At 33.1% G+C, this 21,391-nt stretch overlaps 1 protein-coding gene across 1 annotated transcript in view; it reads left to right on the forward strand.

Annotated features, from left to right (window-relative positions):
* LOC145260607 (L-asparaginase-like) overlaps positions 1-21,391 on the forward strand; it is a 170,751-nt gene that overhangs the window by 14,424 nt on the left and 134,936 nt on the right. The window contains exon 2 of the mRNA XM_080118902.1: positions 15,471-15,585. Coding sequence (XP_079975028.1) covers positions 15,471-15,585 — 115 coding nt within the window. The remainder of the gene's footprint in view (positions 1-15,470; positions 15,586-21,391) is intronic.

Here is a 21,391-nt window from a genome sequence, read left to right on the forward strand (position 1 = left end):
GATGTGGGTTTTACGAATTGGTGGAAATTAAATCCAAAATTATATAAACATGAAGCTAGCACATTTCATGCTCAATCGTTTCTCAACTGTAAAGATCTAGAGATCCGACTTGCTGAAGACAAAGTAGTGCAACATCTTATTGAGAAGGAAATTAAGAAGTGGCGGGAAATTTTAGCTAAATTGCTGGACATCATCAGGTTTCTTGCCAAGCAGAATCTGGCACTACGGGGTCACCGGGAAGACATCCATAATGATGAAAGAGATCAAGAAAACAAAGGGAATTTTTTTAGAATTGGTAAATTTATTGGCCAAGTTTGACCCTGTGATCCGTGGACATTTGGTGAAAGTTAACCTGGGAAAGAAAATCCCCACTTATCTGTCACCAGAAATTCCAAATGAATTTCTGAGCATTTTGGCAAATCAGGTAAGAAAGAAAATCATCGATCAGATCAAGAAAAGCAAATATTTTTGCATAATTTTGATAGCACTTCTGATGTATCTCACAAGGACCAGATGAGTGAAGTGTTGCGCTACGTAAAAATTGACGAAAATAAAGAAACAGTGGAGGAGTTGTTTCTCCGCTTCATCGAGACAAAAGGTAAAAGTGTGGAGGACATTTCTCAACTGATTTTCAGAGAACTGGAGAACGATGGGATTTAGATTGGTGACTGTATTGGCATTTGACAATGCTGCTATTATGGCAGGCCACCGATCGGGTGTGCAGAAACGAATCTCCGAAATCAACCCAAAAGCTGTATTTGTGCCATGCACTAACCATTCATTAAATCTGGCTTGTCTACATACCGCTTCTGTAGCAGTTCACTCTGTTACATGTTTTGGCATACTGGACCGGTTATTCTCGTTCTTTTCTGCATCTACACATCGCTGGGATGTCTTGATTCAGTTGACCTTACTATCAAGCGGACTGTGGAAACTAGATGGAGTAGTCGAGCAGATTGCTGTAAATGTTGTGGTAAAAAATTATTGGAAGTCGCCATTGCCCTGGAACAGCTCACGGAAGAAAGAGAAACTGCAACCACAAGATCAGATGCATCTTTAATTCTCAACCCGGTATTGTCGTTTCCGTTTCTTTTATTTCTGAACTTTTGGAAAACTATTCTCCCAGAAATCAATGATGCCCAGAAGTATCTTCAAGAAAAGGGGCTGGATCTGCAACAAAGTTCTGTCAGGCAGACGGCATTGACAGATTGCCTTCTTCAGAATAGAGAAAAGATGGTGGACACTGCAATAAACGAGACAAAAAAATTCTGCTCTGAAATGGGGATAAGCATGGAGCATCGTATGCACAAAAAGAAACAAAAAAAAAGTGAAAAGTATATTTGTAAATTTTCAACCGACTTCATGCCTTGCAATAATTCTCTCACAAAAAATAAATTTATAGCCTTATTTTTAATTCATAAATACATTTATTGAAAAAAAAATTAAAACTATTTTTAAAAGGATTGAATCTATATTAATAGCAACAAATTTCTTAAATTTTGCGCTTAAACCGAGCGCACACACAGATTTCAAAAAGTATGGATACAAGACGTTTTTTTTTCTCTGGGAAGCTTGACCTCTTAATAATACCATTATGAAGAAAAAGAAAAAAAACTACATCGGACTATCCTCTCCTCAATACAGCCATTTTTTTGTGAAAATTCGGAAATAACAATAAAAACGTAAATAAAAACGATTTTATCATTTCTTAATCTTTTCATGTTTTCAAATAATCTCATTTAAATTTATAAATTCAAATTTCAAATGTTCTCATTTAAATTTATGAATTCAAATTTCAAATATTCTCATTTAAATTTATAAAAAAATGTTTTCTAAAATGTGTGACTTTCCATTTCTTAAATTTTGCGCTTAAACCGAGCGATTACACACATGATTTCAAAAAGCCAAGACATTTTTTTCTCTTCAAGAGGCTCGACCTCTTAATAATAACATTATGAAGATAAAGAAAAAAAAACGACATCGGACTATCCTTTCTTTGATACAGCCATGTTATTTGTCCAAAATTCGGACTTTAACAACAACAACAACAAAAAAGTAAATAATGATTTTATCATTTCATAACATTTTCAGATGTCCAAATGCTCTCATTCAAATTTATTATTATATTTGTTTGTGTAGCCAATTAATTTAATTTAACATTTTTTTATAATTTGAATTATACATTTTTGTTTTGAAAAAAATATTTGGTTTCTTTTGTTTCATATTAACGTTTACATAATTCCCTTCAGATTAATGTCTGCATAAAATAAAATATGCATCAAATGTGCTTGAAACCAAATCACAACGTAATATTAGGAAATAAACAAATATTTTACTTGTTTGAAATTTATAACAAATATATTTCTATTTATAACGAAAATATATTTGTTATAAATTTTAAACAAGTAAAATATTTGTTTATTTCCTAATATTACGTTGTGATTTGGTTTCAAGTGCACTTGATGCGTATTTTATTTTATTCAAATTAAATCAACGTCTCTATATGGAACTCACACCTTTGACGTTATTCTCACGTTGCCTACACACTGTTCCAACATTTCAAAATAGAACTGCTGAGATACAACGCGCGGCTCTTTACAGACTTTTCTTTCTCCAACTTTACAACATGGCAAGGAAAAAGAAGAAGGAAAAAAAAACAACATACTGAGGATGGAGTATAGCTCCAAAATATATTTGTTATAAATTTCAAACAAGTAAAATATTTGTTTATTTTCCTTAATATTACGTTGTGATTTGATTTCAAGCGCACTTGATGCATATTTTATTGCATTCAAATTAAATCAACATTTCTATATGGAACTCACACCCTTGACGTTTATGTTTACATACTTATTATTCAAATTATTGAAAATAAATTGTTAAATTAAATTAAAATTTAAAAAAAAGGGGAATTGTGTAAACATTAATCTGAAGGGAATTGTGTAAACATTAGTTCAATGAAAATAAATATTTTGAGGGCTTTTTGGAATTTTGAAGGTTTTAACATGTTGTCATATGCCAGCAGTGAGGGGGGGCGTCAAAACAGGTAATGATATGCCAGCGGGGGGGGAGGGAGGGCAAAACAGGTAATTATATGCCAGCGGGGAGGGAAGCAAAACAGGTAATTATATGCAAGGGGGGGGGGAAATTTTATGACTGCCCTGGGCGACAAAAACTGATGCTACACCACTGCATATATATAACAACCAGCCTTAGATCATATGCAAGTTTGCTTGAAAATAAAAATGACATTAAAAACTTATCGGTAAAGATAAATAAAACAAAGAACGACTAAAAAAAAAGCAATTATTTAAGTATTTAGAGATGGGGATTATTTTGACATATAATTTTACAATAAAATGATCACCCACTTCTCCAGTTTATCTCCCTTAAAATATGGTGGTCAAGTTTTTAAGATGCTCTCCGGTTACAAAATGGGTTATCATACCACCTGATGGCCTAGAAATGGGTGATTATTTTACATTAAATTTATAGATCCCCCTTCTAAATAATTGTTTATTTTTAAATTTATTTTTATGATCAAATTTTTCAGGCTGTTTGCATTTGATCGTTCAAAAAATTAGAATTTTTTTTCTTTTTTTTCTTTTTGAGCGATCTAGAATATAGTGTAAGGTTACAATAATATCTTTTAATCACTCAAAATACACGCTAAAATATTCCTCATTATGTTTAAAAACAGAATTTTCATTTTAATTGTTCTAATTAGCCAGAATTTTTAATTTACTAACCAATCGACTCATCTCTTACTAGCTTTCTATTTATCAGTTTTACCCTCTCTTGCTTAATGTTCTTTTTCTATATAGTATCTACCATCGGCACATTTGCTTGTCCCCCCCCTCTCTCTCTCTCTCTCTCTCTCTCTCTCTCTCTCTCTCTCTCTCTGAAGACGATTTGAGGCTTTGAGTAATTTATGAGCAAAAAACTAAAAAACAAAACGAAACGAAGCATGTATGGTCCCCTGTGAGTGCACAGTGAATGAGGCATAAAAAAAATGACTAAGTTCATTATTGTTCCCCCCCCCCATTTAACCCCAAAAGTCCCAAGGGGACGTCAAATCCCAGTGAAAATGAACAAACAGTGCCTTAACATATGTAAATTTGAGTTCTGCACCATGCAAAAAAAGAAATGATTAAGTCTATTTGCCCCACCTAATTTAGCCCTAAAAGTCCCCAAGGCCTTAACATATTTAAATTTGAATTCAGCACGATGCAAAACTGCTAAATAGATGTACACAGAAAATTTTGGACAAACATGGTAAAATAGTCCCAAAACTGGAGTGTTTTTATTAGCCCTAGAAGAGCCCCTGGGGCACAGCCAAGAGTCATCGCAAAGTATAGACTAACAAAATTATATAGGAATCTGTTAGTTACAACTTTTCAGAACGTTTTATGAAAATCCAAGACATCAATTTTTTTTAATAAGCACAAAAGTGTCAATTTTAACCATTTTAACCCTTTCTGTTACTTTTTTGACTCATATCATGTTTAATGTTTCTGCAAAATTTTTTAAAATTCCAAAGCGTAGTTATTGAGAAAAGTATGGACAAACGAACGGATGAATGGACGAACGGACAAGAGTGAATTTACAGGTCCACCCTCCTTTTGTCGTATAATCCCCTTCCCCCCAAAGAATGCATGTTAAATTCCTAGGGATACGAAGTTCCACATATGATATGCTTAGTACTGTCACAAAATTCACAATTACAAAAGAGGATTCAAGCAGTGAAACATAAACTTCATTTAAATTATGAGATTCAAAATGGGGATCATCAGTTGTTTACCATGAACAGAATAAAAAAAAAATCAAATAGTTCATTATAAATGATAGGAATATTACCATAGTATTAATACTATTCAACCCATAGCTCAATAGAAAAGGAGAGAGAGAGAGAGAGGGGGGGGAGAGAGAAAAGGAGATATAGCGAACATGAAAATCGATTTGAGATTTTGTCTTTTTATTAAAAAAAAAAATAATTGGCTTTCTTTTTCTTAATAATCTCAGAGTAATTCTTGACATCCTTCTGGCAAACTAGGGATTGTCTTACCTTTTGGCAGATCTTTCTTTGTAGAACTGAAATATAATTCGATTTGGTACTAGGAGGCCATCCTCCCAGACATTACCTCCTTTTTCAGGAGTGAGTTTTTATTTTATTGTCTGTCGCCTGAGATGTCACTACCGAGGAATGCCAACAGGTTCGTTCACTGCTAGTTTTGTATTCTTTCAGAGTGCATCATTGAAGGAGTTAGTTTTCCTCATATTAAACTGGCCTTATGTCATATTTGTTGTCTTATGAGACACGTAAATAAATAGTTTTTTTTTCTGGGGGGTAGGATTTTCTTTTCATACCAGCTAAGGAATTTTGATTCTAGGATTTGGTTCATAAGAGATTTAACCCTTTTGTCTAAAATAGGTATGGTTCAGTTCTAGAAAGTAATGCTCCTTTGCTCAATACATAAGTAGAGCCTATACTACCACATATATATATATATATATATATATATATATATATATATATATATATATATAAGCAAGCAAAAATTAAAAAGAAAATAATGAAAAAAATTGGAGGTAGTGTGTACGTAATAGTGAAATATTTGTTTTATAAATATTTCACTAGGGTAGGGTTGGATTTTAGCTGATCACTTTTTCCTGATTCAAACAATTCAACTCGAGCTCAGCGGCTGACCGAACAGGTCAGATTTTTCCGAGTATGCATCAAACATACATATAAACAAATGTGTAAAAAAAAATCTCTTTATACAAATAAAAAGCAATACATTTATAGAACAAATATATTACCATCACATACACATCAATTTCAATTTTTTCTTTTATTTTAAATCCTATTTGCTTTTCTATATCACAGTATAAGAAACTTATTACGACTAGTAGGGTGACCTAGCGTTGCCCAGGATTGAATGATGATCAACGAATATTTCACAATTCTATATTTTATTGCCATCGAAATCAGTGAAATCGCCCATTTTTTTTCAATCAAATCAGTTGGAGAGCCATTGTGGTCCACCGGAAGGATGCGTCACATGCCTCTCACAGTGACTTACAATACAATACATTGTATTCTACATTGCACTGAAGAGAACTTACTGTAGATTTTATAAACTTATTCTTTTCATATATAATGGCTTGCATTAAAGTTTCAAATGTGAAATTCAAGTATCATGATTCAATTGTACTTTAAATAGAAACATTCATTTTGAACGGGCCCCTGTCATATCAAAGAGCCTACTGTTAATTTTATATGCCTCATCTTCCTCCTTGTGCAGTGATAAAACTTCTCAAATGCACTCATGAAGTTAGGCTGTATAAGGTGTTAACTTTGGTCAAAATTGGCTGTTCCTTCTTTTATCAGATTATTTTGATTATCACTATTCAATACTTATCAAAGACATTCCGATACAAAACCTATCTAAGAATACTGCCAGAAACATAAAGTACATTTGTGTGAAATTTCATAAAAATCGGCCTAACTGTAGTAGAGCTGACATCTATTCAATGTAGCCACCTTCAGCCTCAATCACCGCCTTGATTCAGCATTTACTTTAACAGTTCTACATATATAGGGTATGGCATAAAGGTCTACTCCACAAAATCTCCAGCTATGGTATAACTGGAAATGTTTTAATAATTAAATCATTTCTCGCTGATAGATTCATAAGAGTAGTGGTTGATGGGCAGAAATCAGAAGTTCACAGTATTAATACTGGAGTCCCTCAGAGGTCCATTCTGGGCCCAACTCTCTTCCAGATCCATTCTGGGCCCAACTCTCTTCCACATGCTAGGATCATTCGTAGACATTTATGCTGACGACACTATCATCTATGGCAACACTTCAAAGGCTGTAAACGATCAAGTTCTCTCTGATTCTATTCTCCTCTGATCTTGATCACGTGGTACAATTGGGAAGAGGTGGCTGGTTAATTTTAATGCATCTAAAATCAAGCTTCTATCTTTCCATCATCAATGCTCTGATCCCCATCTGGCATCAATTGAAATGAATGGCTCTCGTTTTAGGAAGCTCCATGTTTTGACTATCTTCTGGGTCTGACCTTTACTCCTGATCTGTAATGAAAAACGTACATCCAATCCATTGTCAAGGCTGCTAGAAAAATGGTGGGATCATTGTACCGTTCCAGTAGATATCTCACTGTTGATGCAATTCTCTATCTATATAAAAGCCAAGTACGTCCAAGGATTGAATACTGTTGCCACATCTGGGCAGGAGCTGCTAGAAGCAGCTTATCCTGCCTTGACAGAGTTCAAAATAAACTTTGTAGCTTCGTAGGGGATGCCCTTTTCTCTTCCCTGTAACCTCTTTCCCATAGAAGATACGTTGCGAGCCTGTCTCTCCCTTATCGTTATTTTTATGGCAAGTGCTCGTCTGAGCTCCAATCTATGATTGCCCCTAGTCTGACTTTCATGAAAAACACTTGTCTAACTGAAACCACTGGTTGTCTTCAAGTCCAATGTGAACAAGTTCTTCATTAGCCATCCCCTTAAGTAATCCAATTTACTAAATTTCAACTACTAATGATTACTATGACATTTTCCCATTGGCTACTGTACACTCATTAACCCTTATCCTCGAGTGGCCTCCGGGCCTTGATAAATGGTGACTCTTTTGTTAAAATATATATATACTACTGGGTTCAAAAACAGCCTACAGAAAACTTGACTGGGTTCAAAAACAGCCTGCAGAAAATGGACTGTGATTGATGAAAGTATGATAGGTTATGAAAAGGAGGAGGTTGTAAAGAGATAGGTTTTGACACTCAAAAATGTTACCCTAAGCAAAATATGATGAAAGTAAAGATAATTTTCGCGAAAATATATTTTTTTATATCAACTTTGTGTCCATTCGTAGCCAAGAGTGACCAACAAAATGATGTTTCCTTACAAAGAGAAAATGTTATATATATAATAATATAAATATACAAGAAATAAATGTTACCATAGTCAATAAAAGTTACTTTTATGGTAAAAAAGTTCATTGGTTTGTATTTTTAAGTAGTTTGTAAAAAAAATATTTTTTTTTTAATTCACGAACCGGTTTAAAAAAAATCAAAATGGCAGCGACTTTGAAATGGAGAGCCCCATTTTCAATTTGAAGGAGGGGCACCTGAGCATTCTGTGTTAACAATTTAATAGAGTTCCGTCAACGTATTTTAATGTTTTCCGTTATTTTGTGCTTGAGGAATATTCAATTATGGCATGTGTAGTTTATATAAAAATTAATTTAAGTAGTCTTCGCCTCAAATTTCGTTTTAATTTCTGTTCGCTGAAATTATTTCAAGTAAAGAGCATTAAAAACTATTTCAAAACAAAAAAAAACATGAATTGAACTTTTATTGACTATGGTAACATTTATTTCTTGTATATTTATTTTTTCGGGTAGTCATTTGTTGGCTTTTCTGCTAAACACTCTTACTAAATAATATCGACAAAATATCGGAAAACAAAAAAACGAAAACAGTTTTGAAAAATAATGAAGCTTTACTTACTTTAGTAAAATAATCCGAAACAGCAAAATGGGATATTAAAAAAGTAAACACGTAGTTACTTTAGTTTTTTTAAAGCAGAGAATCGATATAAATATGAATAAGAAGAAAATGGCGCCCTTTTCAAGCAGAACAGTTTCATTTCAGTTTTACAGTATTGAACGGTGTAGTATTGCGCTGTTGGATTCAGGGTTGTACTATTGTAATGTAAAGAACATGCAGAAAGGGTTGTAATCAACTGAATTCCTTCTAGTACACTGACAAAAAAGCTTAAACAGATATATAAATAAAAATAAAAAGGTTATGTAAATGTAATCATGTGAGCAGGATTTTTTCCTTCTTTTGATAAAAAGTAACGTTCTTATTTTTATTCTTTATCTATTTTCGAAAGAGTGCCACGTGCAAGTGGAGAAGGAAAAAAAAACAGAGTTATGCAAAATTTGTGTCGAGAATTGTCTAAAGTTCCGACTTTTGTTTTGGCTTTCACTTTAATAAGAACGTGAATTTATGAGGTGAATTTATTCGACACAATATGATTCAATAAAAAAAAGAAAAATAAATAAAAAAAAGCTAACGTGAATTGAGATTAAAGTTAAGGTGTTATTGTGGACCCTCACCCCTTTTAAAAAACCTTGTTAAACTTTGTGACATATTTACATTCTATGGAGGTCAGGCGCGAACAGACACCGAATAATTTTATTATACCATATTTATTCAAATTGAAACATAATTATCAAAGTATACTTACGCAAATAGATATGAAAAGTCTTTGTTAAAGTTTGTGCCATATTTCCATGGAGTACAGGCACGAACGCAGACCCCACAATTTTATCATACCATCCCTATTTAAGTTGAAACATACTTATTAAAGTATTCTTATGTACATCTATATCAAAAACCCTTTTTTCATTTTTTATTTCCATACTTTGGGGGCCAGGTGTGAACGCAGACCCCACAATTTTTATGAACCACCATTCTACCAGATCAAACATACCCATTCCTGATCCTCGATACATCTTCTATCATTATATGTAATCAGTTTTTTTAAAATAGTCAACCATATAGGAGCCTATTCGTGACCACACACACACACAGACGTTCAGCTTTATATTATATATATATGCACTCGTGAGCAAAAGAAATGAGCCAAACAAATCTTATACATTTTATTGCACTAAAAGCTGTATTGAACTGAACAATTGAACAAGAAAACTTAAACGATACTAATAACACAGAACAAGGCATTTATATGATATTTATATGATAAATGCTTAGGATGGAATCGCATCCCCTTTTGATTTCTTTAAAAAATCAATCCTTTTAGACATGCTCTCAACTAAAGTGGAACACTGAAGAGGAGATGCTATTCCATTCGCTTTGCACATCTTCCCACAGTTATTGTTCTCAAAAGTTCTTCCATCCAATGCACGAGATATTATGGACCAAATATTATAGATTGGGTTTAAATCGGCGCTTTCACCTGGCCAAAATATCACATCAATTGAATTATCAGAAAACCATTTTCTTGTGACTTTAGCAGTGTGTGCATGGGCATTATCACGTTGAAAAATAATGTTCTGGGATATTTCCAGCTTCTGCAGACTTAGTAACAGTCCTGTTTCTGATACTCGAATGTATTCCTTTGCATTGATTGACTTCTCACATCTAATAAATTTCCCAACTCCTGCTGTAGTAAAAGTTCCCCATACCATTATCCCGCCATTCCTATGTTTAACTGTCGTTTTTATGCAATTTGGTGAAAATCTCTCTCCAGTTCTTCGATTGCACTGTTTGAGAGCATCGGGAGCATCATTAACAAGACAAAATTTTGATTCATTTAACCAGAAAACATTCCTGAACCGGTCTGTATCTTTCTTGCAATAATACGAGAAAAATCTCTTCCTATCATTGATGTTTTTATATAAAAATGACTTCTTTGCACACCTTTTAGAAGAAAATCCCATTTCTTTCATTCGTCTAGATATTGTATATCTAGAAAGAGAATTTCCAGTCCCTGTTTTAAATTCTTTTCTATGGTCAACATAAGTTTTCTTTCAGTCCTTCAAAACAGTTAATTTAAGCCTGTGGTCGTCCTTCAAAGTGGATGCTCTAGGGCGACCACATCCAGATTTCCCTTTTCACAAGCATTCGACATCGAACCTTTGACCAATTTGCTTCACTACAGAAAGAGATGTTTTCACATTTTCTTTTCTTAAAATATAAAAAATCTGCTTGTAAGTCATTTGGGACTGCCTTAATCCTGCAATTCGGTTTTTTATATCCTCACCAAGATGCGGTCTTACTATTTTTAGGATTAATTTTTCTACTTATTATTTATATGCTATAATAATAATGATCTTCAAAATAGAAATTTTCAGTTAAAATTAACAAAAATTCATGGAAAAATATTGCAAAATCGATTTCTTCCTTCTTTCATTTTTGGCCCATTTTTTTGCTCATGAGTGTATATATAAGTCTAACTTATACTTTAAAAAAATAAGCAAATCGATTAAAAAAAAAAAAAAGAAATCGGAATTGGTTTGTACGTAATGGTTTTTTTCATTTTGTAAACTTTAACTGACTTTGCAAACTCACTTTTCATACCAACCCCAGGAGAATTTTTGACATCCTTCTGGCAACCTAGGGATTGTCTTATCTCTTGGCAGATCCTTCTTTGTTAGAATGGGTTATGATTCAATTTGGTTTAGAAGGTCATCCTCCCAGACTTCTTTTGAAAGTTAAGTTGATTGCTTGAAGTGCCCCCATCAAGGAATAGAATGGACTCATTTATAGCTATTTTTATACTCTTCCAGAATAAACCTTTGGGGAGGCTAGTTTTTCCCCCACATTAAACTCACCTTGTGTCTCATCTTGCTGTCATTAAAGGCATATAAATAAAGTCACTTTTTTGTTTTTTTTGTTCTTTTTTATACCAGTTGCAGAATCTTTGGCACATTCTGATTCTAGGTTCATAAGAGGTTCAACCCTTTTGGCTGAATCAGGTATTGTTTTGTTCGATCATAAGATGCCATCCTCTCAGGCATAACCTCCTCCTTTGTGAGGAAGTAGTCACTTTTTCCTGATTCCAGCAACCTAACTCAAGCTCAATGGGTGACCAATTGGGTCACGTTTCTTTACCACATTCCATTGTAAGTTTTTTCTTGCTTGTGATGGCCATGTTTGAATTAGGATCCATGACTTGAAATCACAGGGCAAAGTTAGAAAAGGTAGTTTTCTGTTTTTTTACTGTGGATTATCTGACTCCTCAAAAAAGGACATTCAACCGTATCAGGAACAGAAATCACTTTTCTTTTTTGATTTATTTTACTTCAGTAATTTTTAAGAGATCAAGGGCTCCCTCCTGGAGCTAACACTTCATTCTGTTATGATTGGGATTTATATCCGAGGGCTCTTTTAAGAGTAGATGCTGTTCCCTTTATGGTTGCTATTTGTATTTCGTTACAGCTTGGTCTTCCAGGGATTGCTTCTAAGTATTTCTGAAGATTCTTTTTTATTAAGCCAGTTGTTCCTATCACAACCGGTATAATGTTTATTTCTTTCAGAGACCATGTTTTTAGATCATGAGTCTTGCTGGTGCTTCTTCACAGATGTCAAAGTTCATCTCATTCTCATTAACATTGAGGGTGATTTATTACCCGCCCCCCCCCGTCCCGTTTGAAAAGTAAGAACATTGAAATGAATATTGTCCCGTCTCTCACATATATTAGAATGAACTCCAAAAAATAAAAAAAAAATAAAATTAATGAAATAAAAATAAAAAATATTAAACCATTTTAAGAAGTATGGCATGAACATTAATTATGCTTTGAGCGTTTGGATTTAAAATCCAAACAAAAAAAGCAAACACATAATTTTATAAAAACATTTAAACAACAACGGCCAGTTATAACCATATTAAACAGAATTTTGAATTATGTCCCCTTGATCAGAAAATCTATAGACAAGTAAGAAAAAAAAAAAAAAAAAAAAAAAAAGAAAATAGAATTATTTTTCCTGAACATATAACAGAATTAATTAATCTTTGAGCGTTTGGATTTAAAATCTAAACAAAACAGCCACTTTACGGTCTAGAGAGAGAACTTGTTTCTCCACTGATGATGAATTATATACCCGAAAGGACCTTTGGAATAAATGCCATCACAGTTGAAAAAAAAGATCAGGTAAATGAATAAATAAATAGAAAAATAAAAATAAAATAAAATTATTGAATTATTTATCATTTATTTATTTATTTATCTGCTCATAACGACTGTACATTCCTGCATTGTAAGCCTTCAAAAATACAAAAATATCAACCATTATATTTATAATTTTTAAATTAAAGCCATGTCACGTGACTTTGTTTCTTGTAACCTGTGAAACAATATTTTCTTTCCATTTTCATCCCCACCTTCATACTAAGAATTTGGCCAAACGGGGTTCAAACGATTCCCAGTTAGAATTGAAACATGTCTATAAATATGTAGACAAAGATGTTTTTATAGATAAATTTCATAATAAATAGCTGCACTAAAGAGCTGTGATAGAGCGAAACAGTTAGTTTGTCTAACTAAATATGCTCCCTTTCTTGGGTTGAGCATACTAGTGAGTGAAATAATAAGCAGCTACTAGTGTATAATGCAATGCTCTTTGTGTAAACAAATGGAGCTTCTAGCGTTTGACAATGTTTATCATTGTAATTTCATCTACAGCAGTTGTACAGGTTAGAAGCGCTGACTGCGAATTACGATCTCAACTTAAGGCAGTTGCTTGTCTGATGATTGCCATACCTTGTCAGACGAGTGCCACTCCCTCAGTCACTAAACATCCATGTGCCCGAAGATTACTTTTCAGTCTTGCCAGCGATTTGCACACCCTCAAGCAGACATGTCACTGAAAACGTTCATTGGTTTGGATTAAACCAACAGCAATGGAACCCGTATCCTTGTATACTTTCATGTGATTAACGAAACCTGCCTTAGACAACAAAGCCCGGTCACACACCTCACACATCCAAAGATCTCCATGATTGAGCAGCAAGGTTTGGCTTTGCTCAGTCCATCTTGGTTGCTTCAAATTGTTCTGCACCTCTGTATATCAGTGCCCTCCACTGCTTGCAATCATACGCTGGGGACTCCCAACTGTCAACAGGAACATGAAAGCTCATTAGACTCTCCTTCATGCTATCATGAAAAGGTTTTTTGGGCTTGTGTTGGGGTCTTTTGTCAAGAATGAGTTCACCATAAAATAACTTTTGGGAGTTGCTTGTCTAGCCCCATCGATACAGTGCAACAGTCTGTCTGTGGATGGCTATACATGTTAGCTTTATTTTTGTTGCCAGGTTGAAAATAGATGTCATATATGATGTCATCTGCTATGACATCATATATGATGCCATCTATGATATCATCATGACGTCATATATGACATACTGCACTATATATATGCTATAATGTCATGTATAACGTATACTGTAAACAAACAAAAAACAGAAAGGAATACAACTTTATTATAATAGACTAGTCTGGGTGCCCGGTGTTGCCCGGGTGTTTAGAGGTGTGTGTTGAGCAAAAAAATATAAAAGTCAGAGTAGGCAGGCAGGCTCGAACCCATACCGCAAAGGAGGAAAAGAATGCGAAAAAAAAACATGGTCTTTGCTGTTGCGCCCATCACCAAACCGGAAGTGACGAATGTTTAAATTAAGGCTAGTCAATCGAAAAGAGGAGATGACTTTCGAAAATATCGGCAAAAAAAGCGACCCCTCCCTGTAGAAAAGTGCTTAGTTGAGGGTGAAGGAATCAATATTTTTAGCCAATTTTTCGATATTTGTCGTCTGAAGGGCCGAGCTTCAAAACGATACTGATCTTGTGAAAATCTGTCGCCTCCATCGAAAATTTTAGGCAGATATTTTTTACATACATATGTTTTTACATACATACATACATACATACATACATTTAAACAGAGAGGTGAGATTTATATTATAGATGATATAAATTTCTTTTAGTTAACACTTTCAGTTAAAGTTTTATATTGTAGCTCAATAGTGTATAACTAGAGCTCTCAGTTTAACATCATATAAATCATATTTAGTCAGAGAAACATTTCATATTTTCTTCAAAAACAATTTTATTTACAAACAATTATTTCTGCCGATTTTAAGAACATACACTTTTATATTTTTATCATTGGTATTCATGAGGAGGCTTCATCAGTTTATAAAATTTCAACAGTCAGGGTGAAAAAATTATAATACATCCAACATTCATTTAAGTTATACATATTTTCTTTTCACTGAAATTTTCAAAAGGTGGCCTTAGTTTTTTGTGTATTGCAATAATTTAATTATTTCATGCCAACAAAAAGAGCGAAATATTTAACGTTGATTTTTATGATGTTTTAAACCCCATATTAAAATGTCTCTTGAAGTCAGTCAACTTAAAAACGATTTCCCAAGAGACAGAGCAACAGCACAGAATAAAAGCTTCTTTTAATTGACTAATGAATCCATTTTGCCTCAGCTCAATACAAAGGTAGTTCAAATAATCTAAATAATCCAAGATTATCCGATTTTATTATAATTATTTAAAGAGCATAACATGTACAGTATAAGTACATTGTCGTACTAGTTCTTGATAGATCACCAAAGTTAAGCTACATGAAGGCTGGCCAGTACCAGATGAGTGACCATTTGAGAATGCTAGGTACTGGATGCCATCTTCCCATGACTAGGATATATATGCGGCTGAAAACCACTTGTGAATTTAATTCTCCCATAAACTTCATCCTTCGGAGGAAGCTGGTATAGCCTGACCAGAGTTAATACCAAATCAGATATTACCGGTTTGTTTCATGACAGTTTAAATAAATCTGATATTTTATAAAAATGAAATTAAAAAACCCAACTTTGTTTTACTTTTTCTATTTCTTCAGATTTCACGCCGGAACCAAATTTTTTGTTTCATGCTTTAAAGCAACGATTTGAAGACACGGACTATACGAACCGTTATTTGTCAAAAGAGGAGCGGGAGGATAGCTTTTTGTTACAGTAAGTAAAATCTATAGCTACTAGTGATGGGACGATTTCAATATTTTTCCCGATTCCGATACAATTACCGATTCCGATTCTTTATAAGTTTCTAAATCTTTAACTATAAAATGGTTATTATTACCGTAAAAAACACATGTTAAATGTGCAGATATTTTCTCAAACGTAAAACGCACACTTACGGCAGCGATCTATAGATTTTAGTTGTACTGGTAGTTTAAAATCAATTTATTATTTTATTATTACTACCACCAATGGAAGATTTTGTTTTTAAAAAAATCCTATAAAAAAGATGATTAAAGCATAAAAAAATAAAAAAAAACTTTGGCATTGGAAAAAAGGCACATATTTTTACGATTCCAATACCGATTCCAATACCCCCATAGTCCTGATTTTTCCGCTTCCCAATTTTGATTAATCGTCCCAACACTAGTAGCTACTGACTTATCTACAATTCTATAGTTCGCTGTTGCTTTGTATTGTAATTATTTTATATTAACAGGGAGACTCAACGTTGCTCGCAATTGAATAAGGATCACTACTATGAACATTTTCACTATGCTCATGGCACTGTATTACATTTGTTGTGGTGTCCACCTTATGGATAACAATTCTACGTTTTGCTTACGATAAATAGTGAGGGAATATACCTCTTGGCGTTATGCACATGTTATGCACACTGGGTGCAGTCAGACTGATGTATAACCATTCTTTTTATTTGTTGCATTTGTTTTTATTTGCAATACATTTTGTTTCCATTGAATACAGAATTGTGTCTTTCTTCCTACCATTACCGATCCACAACAACTTTTTTTGTTTTTACTCACCAATTCCTTCTGTTCCGCCCCTTAATATACAGATTGTACAGATCAGCTACCCATCGGAAACTCTTCTGAAATTAAACATGGCTTTCAATTCAAGAAGATATGTTCGAAGTTTTGCTTCAGCTCAATATTATCCGAGAACGGTACTTCAAATAATCCAGATTATCCGAATTTGTTATAATTATTTCAAGAGCATGACATGTACAGCATAAGCGCAGTGACACACTGATTCTTGGGAGATTATCAAAGTTAAGCAATGTCGAGCCTGGCCAGTACCAGATGGGTGACCATTTGAGAATGTTAGGTACTGCATGCCGTTTTCCCATGACTGGGATATATATACGACTGAGGTCCACTTGTGATTTTAATACTCCCTGTAAATTTCATCCTTTGGAGGAAGCTGGTATAGCCTGACCAGAGCTAATACAAAATAAGATATTACTGGTTTGTTTCATGACAGCTTAAACGATATATATACTGCTCGTTGCACTCATAAGAATGCATTTAGAAATTTTGCAACACTTCCATTGCTGCTCTCAATTATTTCTAAATCACTTTCACAACCTGATCCATCAACTTTAATTTTCTAAGGCACACACACACACACACACACACACACACACACACACATAAAATAATTCAATATTGAGTATATTTTTTTTCGGTATATACTTCTACAGTCCTAAATATATGAGCTTAGTAGTGATATGAAAATATACTTATCGCAAATAAGTTACTCAGAAACGTTTATGTTTCATTTCCGAGGTAAATCACAAGATGGAGTGCAAATTAGCCTGATAATTTCCCCTGGAAATGAAACATAAACGTTTCTGTGTAGCTTATATATCATCCCATAAAGTTAAGTATATGTTTATATATATTTGTATGTACGGGATTAACTTCTAAATTAATTAGCCGACTATTATGAGTTTTGAAACACAGCTGATAGGTGTAAGGGGTTGTATTGTAGGCTATATTTAGTCTAATTTACTTTTATGCAAAGGAAGTAAAAAGAGGGTGAAAGCCCTTGTGACCATTCAGACACCTCTGATTTTTACAAAATTATAAAAATAGATATTAAACAGTTGGTCATTTATTACTTTTCAAAGATAGCCATTACAATATTGTTTCATATTGTGACTAACAAGTCTGCAAAATTATGTTATTGCTGCATATTTAATCACGTACTTATCAGATCTTTATCTTAAAACACTTAGAAAAAACATCATTTTAGACAACTTACATTGTTCATGTAACAGATACGGTGGACATAGGATATGTTTTTTCAGGTTACGATGTTGAATATAATGTTTTTTCCAGACCCTGGTTACGGTATTTACCCCACCTTACGGTGTTATTTATAATGTTATTTAATTATATACATGTGTATTATATACTGTACTGTATTTTGTTACTAATTTTTCTTAGGCCCCACAATATGGCGATTTCACCTCATGATTCCAACTTATATATATATATATATATATATATATATATATATAACTTTATTCGATTGGCAAAATTTTAGAATAATTGTAAAGAAGTGAACCATAGCGAAAATTCAGTCAACTAAAATAAGATGGAAAACGGGGTGAGGAAAAAGAAAAAAAATGGGGCAAGTTACATATAACAAATGTACAATTCAGTAAAATAAATAAGTCGATTAAAAACAAGATCGTTAAAATGCACCCGAAGTCTGAACGAAAAGCGCTTCAGGTGTATTTTAACAATCTTGGATGGAATTCATGTATGAGCGTAACACTTGTGACGTAAAGAAAATAGTTTTTTGTGACATAACAGAAACATTTCTATGAAAATATATCAAAATGAAAAAAGAATATAGATAGATTTCTATGAGTCGTTCTGTTTATAATTGTTTAATCTTGAAAAAAAAAAAAAAAACAGCCATTGAATTATAAGTGGTTTGCCATACTTATAGGTAAATGTGCACTGAACAGATACCATAATACTTAAAGTTAAATTCAAATTTTGAAATATCTGTTAATTTAAATGTGGAAAAAAATTTTTTTAAATTGTGTCGCTGAAAACGTACACAGTAAAACAATACATTGTAAAATAGTAGATTTATTTGTAAGAAAATTGCGTTAAAATAACTTAAACGTAATACGGAAATGAACGATGTAAAAACAAATGCAGAAAGTATTAACAATTATTTATTTGGATAATTTAAAATGCAAAAAAAAAAAAAAATTAGGACGCTGAAAACGTACACATAAAAAAGATACGTTGTCAACAGGTCAAAGTTGATTTATTTGTGAGAAAATTGCGACAGTATAGTTGTAATATAGAATAGTTGCAAAACATCCCCTAAGGGGTCAGTATGTTATATTAGCTATGGAATTAATGTATGAGCATGACAATTGTGACATAAAGAAAATAGTTTTTTGTGACATAACAGAAACATTTCTATGAAAGTATATTAAACTGAAAAAAAAATATAGATAGATTTCTATGAGTCATTCTGTTTAGAGTAGTAGTAGGGAAAATACATGTCAACCAGTAGAAGTAATAGTAGGATAAGGAAGAGGAGGCGTAGTAGTAGTAGTAGTAAGAGGAGGAAAAGGCGACGTAGTAGTAGTTGTAAAGAGGAGAAGTAATAGTAGTAACAAAAATAGGAGGCATAGTAGTAGTAGGAGGAGGATATTGCACAAGCAAGCAAGCAAACAACCAAGAACGACAGCGTTTTAGTATTATATATATATATATATATATATATATATATATATATATATATATATATATATATATATATACTAGCATTTGATCCCGGCGCTGCCCGGGTGTTTGTATGTGTCTGTTGACCAAAATAGAAAAAAAAAGTGGTAGTAGGAAGGCAGACTCGAACCCATACCGCGAAGGAGGAAAAGAAAGGGGGAAAAAAACTTGACGTCCTTGCGGTTACGACCACCGCCAAACCTGAAGTGAATTATGTTAACATTTAGGCTAGACAATTATAAGGAGAGGATAACTTTAAAAAATATCAGCGAAAAAGACGACTCCCTCCCCCCCCCCTGTACAAAAGTGGCCAGTTTAAGGTGAAGATATTAATGTTTTTAGCCAGTTTTTCAATATTTGTCGTATAAAAGGTCGGACTAGGCAGGCATACATACATACATTTATATATTGGTACCTAAAACTTTTCGCCCCAAACCGATTAAAAAGCTTGCCCTCTCTCTGAATACTCTTTATGTAAAATTTCAAATGTTTAGACCAGAAATTGTCTGAGTAATTTGGTAGAGACCGCAGAGGTCAATTTTTAAAAACTTTGACCCATATTATGACCCCTTAAAATTTATTGTTTTGGGCTAAAATTGAGTTATTAAGTTAGAGCCATGTCCAAGTAACCTACATCTAAAATTTCAAGTGTTTAGATCCAAGATTGTCGGAGGAGTTTGGTAGAGTTCTCAAAAGTCAAATCGTTGAACTTTGACCCCTTAACAGCCAAGTTTCTGGCCGAAAATCGATCACCAAGAATTTCCCAAATCTCAGCACCCTGTATATCAAATTTCGAGTCTTTAGACTAAAAATTGTCAGAGTTATTGCATAGGGAAATGTACACAGACACACACACACAGACACGTTCACTTTTATAGATATACTAGCATGGGTACCTGGCGTTGCCCGGCTGTTTGGAGGTATATGCTGAGCAAAAAAAAAAAAAAAAAAAGGGTCAATTTTTTAAACTTTGACCCCCATTATGACCCCCTTAAAATTTATGGTTTTGGGCTAAAATCGAGTTATTAAGTTAGATCTATGTCCAAGGAACCTATATCTAAAATTTCAAGTCTTTAGCCTGCAAATTGTCGGAGGAGTTTGAGAGTTCTCAAAGGTCAAATCGTTGAACTTTGACCCCTTAACAGCCAAATTTCTGGCCGAAAACCGATCACATCGATTTTCCCAAACCTCAGTACCCTGTATATCAAATTTTGAGTCTGTAGACTAAAAATTAACAGAGTTATTGTGAAGGAAAAGGTACACAGACAGACAGACACACAGACATACAGACACATATATATATATATCACATTATAATATTATGTGTATACCTGAAATAATAATAATAAATTATATAAAATTATATATTTCTCGTTATTTTTCTAACTATTAATTGATTTATTGTAAATTTTATCCGTTAACGTTTCACTTTTGAAGATTATGTCGATCAAAAGGTTTAGCTTTCTAGTTTTTAGTCCAAATGAATCTTTAAAAATTATTTTTCTTGTAGATTTTAGCTTTTAGTCGAATGATCTTTTGATTATTAAATACAAAGTTTTTTCTCATTCACTCTCCCTCCTTCCCATGTAATATTGCCCCCTGATTCATTCTAACTCCACTTATGCTTTTAAAAATTTGAATACACTTTATTAAGTGTAGTTACAATTTTGGACATTTTGAAGTAAGACATAAAAATGACTTATTTATGAAAAACAGTTTCAGGTTGTTAACCTCATCTTGTCATGATGCAGATTCAAATTAACTGTGTTTCAAAACAAACTGATATTCGATCTGAATACTTGATGCTTATCTGAGAAGTATGAATTTGTTATCTAGAGTAGCTGATATTTCCGTCTCTTCTATCTCAAGTGTGTGGTTGTATACAGTTTAAACTTCCCTTCAATTATGTAACATTTAATTTAAGTGCTAAGGTTAAGATCAGATGAGGATCCATCTTAGATCTTATTGATCAAGAAATATGTGATTGCTATGAAGAGATTTTTTATCGATTAGTTGTTATGAAAAGCTTTCTCATTGGTTGAATTTTATCGATTGTTTTTTCAATGATTGATTGAGATGGATTGTTTTCTGATGGGTTGATTGTTATCGATTGTCTTTTTATTAGTTGATTGTCATGAACTGTTTTCTTATTGATTGATTTTTATCGATTGTTTTCTTAATGATTGATTGAAATGGATTGTTTCCTTATTGGTTAATTGTTATGGATTGTTTCCTTATTGGTTAAT

This window comes from Euprymna scolopes, chromosome 36, assembly GCF_053919585.1.
Source record: "Euprymna scolopes isolate OS-2025 chromosome 36, ASM5391958v1, whole genome shotgun sequence".
NCBI lineage: Eukaryota > Metazoa > Mollusca > Cephalopoda > Sepiida > Sepiolidae > Euprymna > Euprymna scolopes.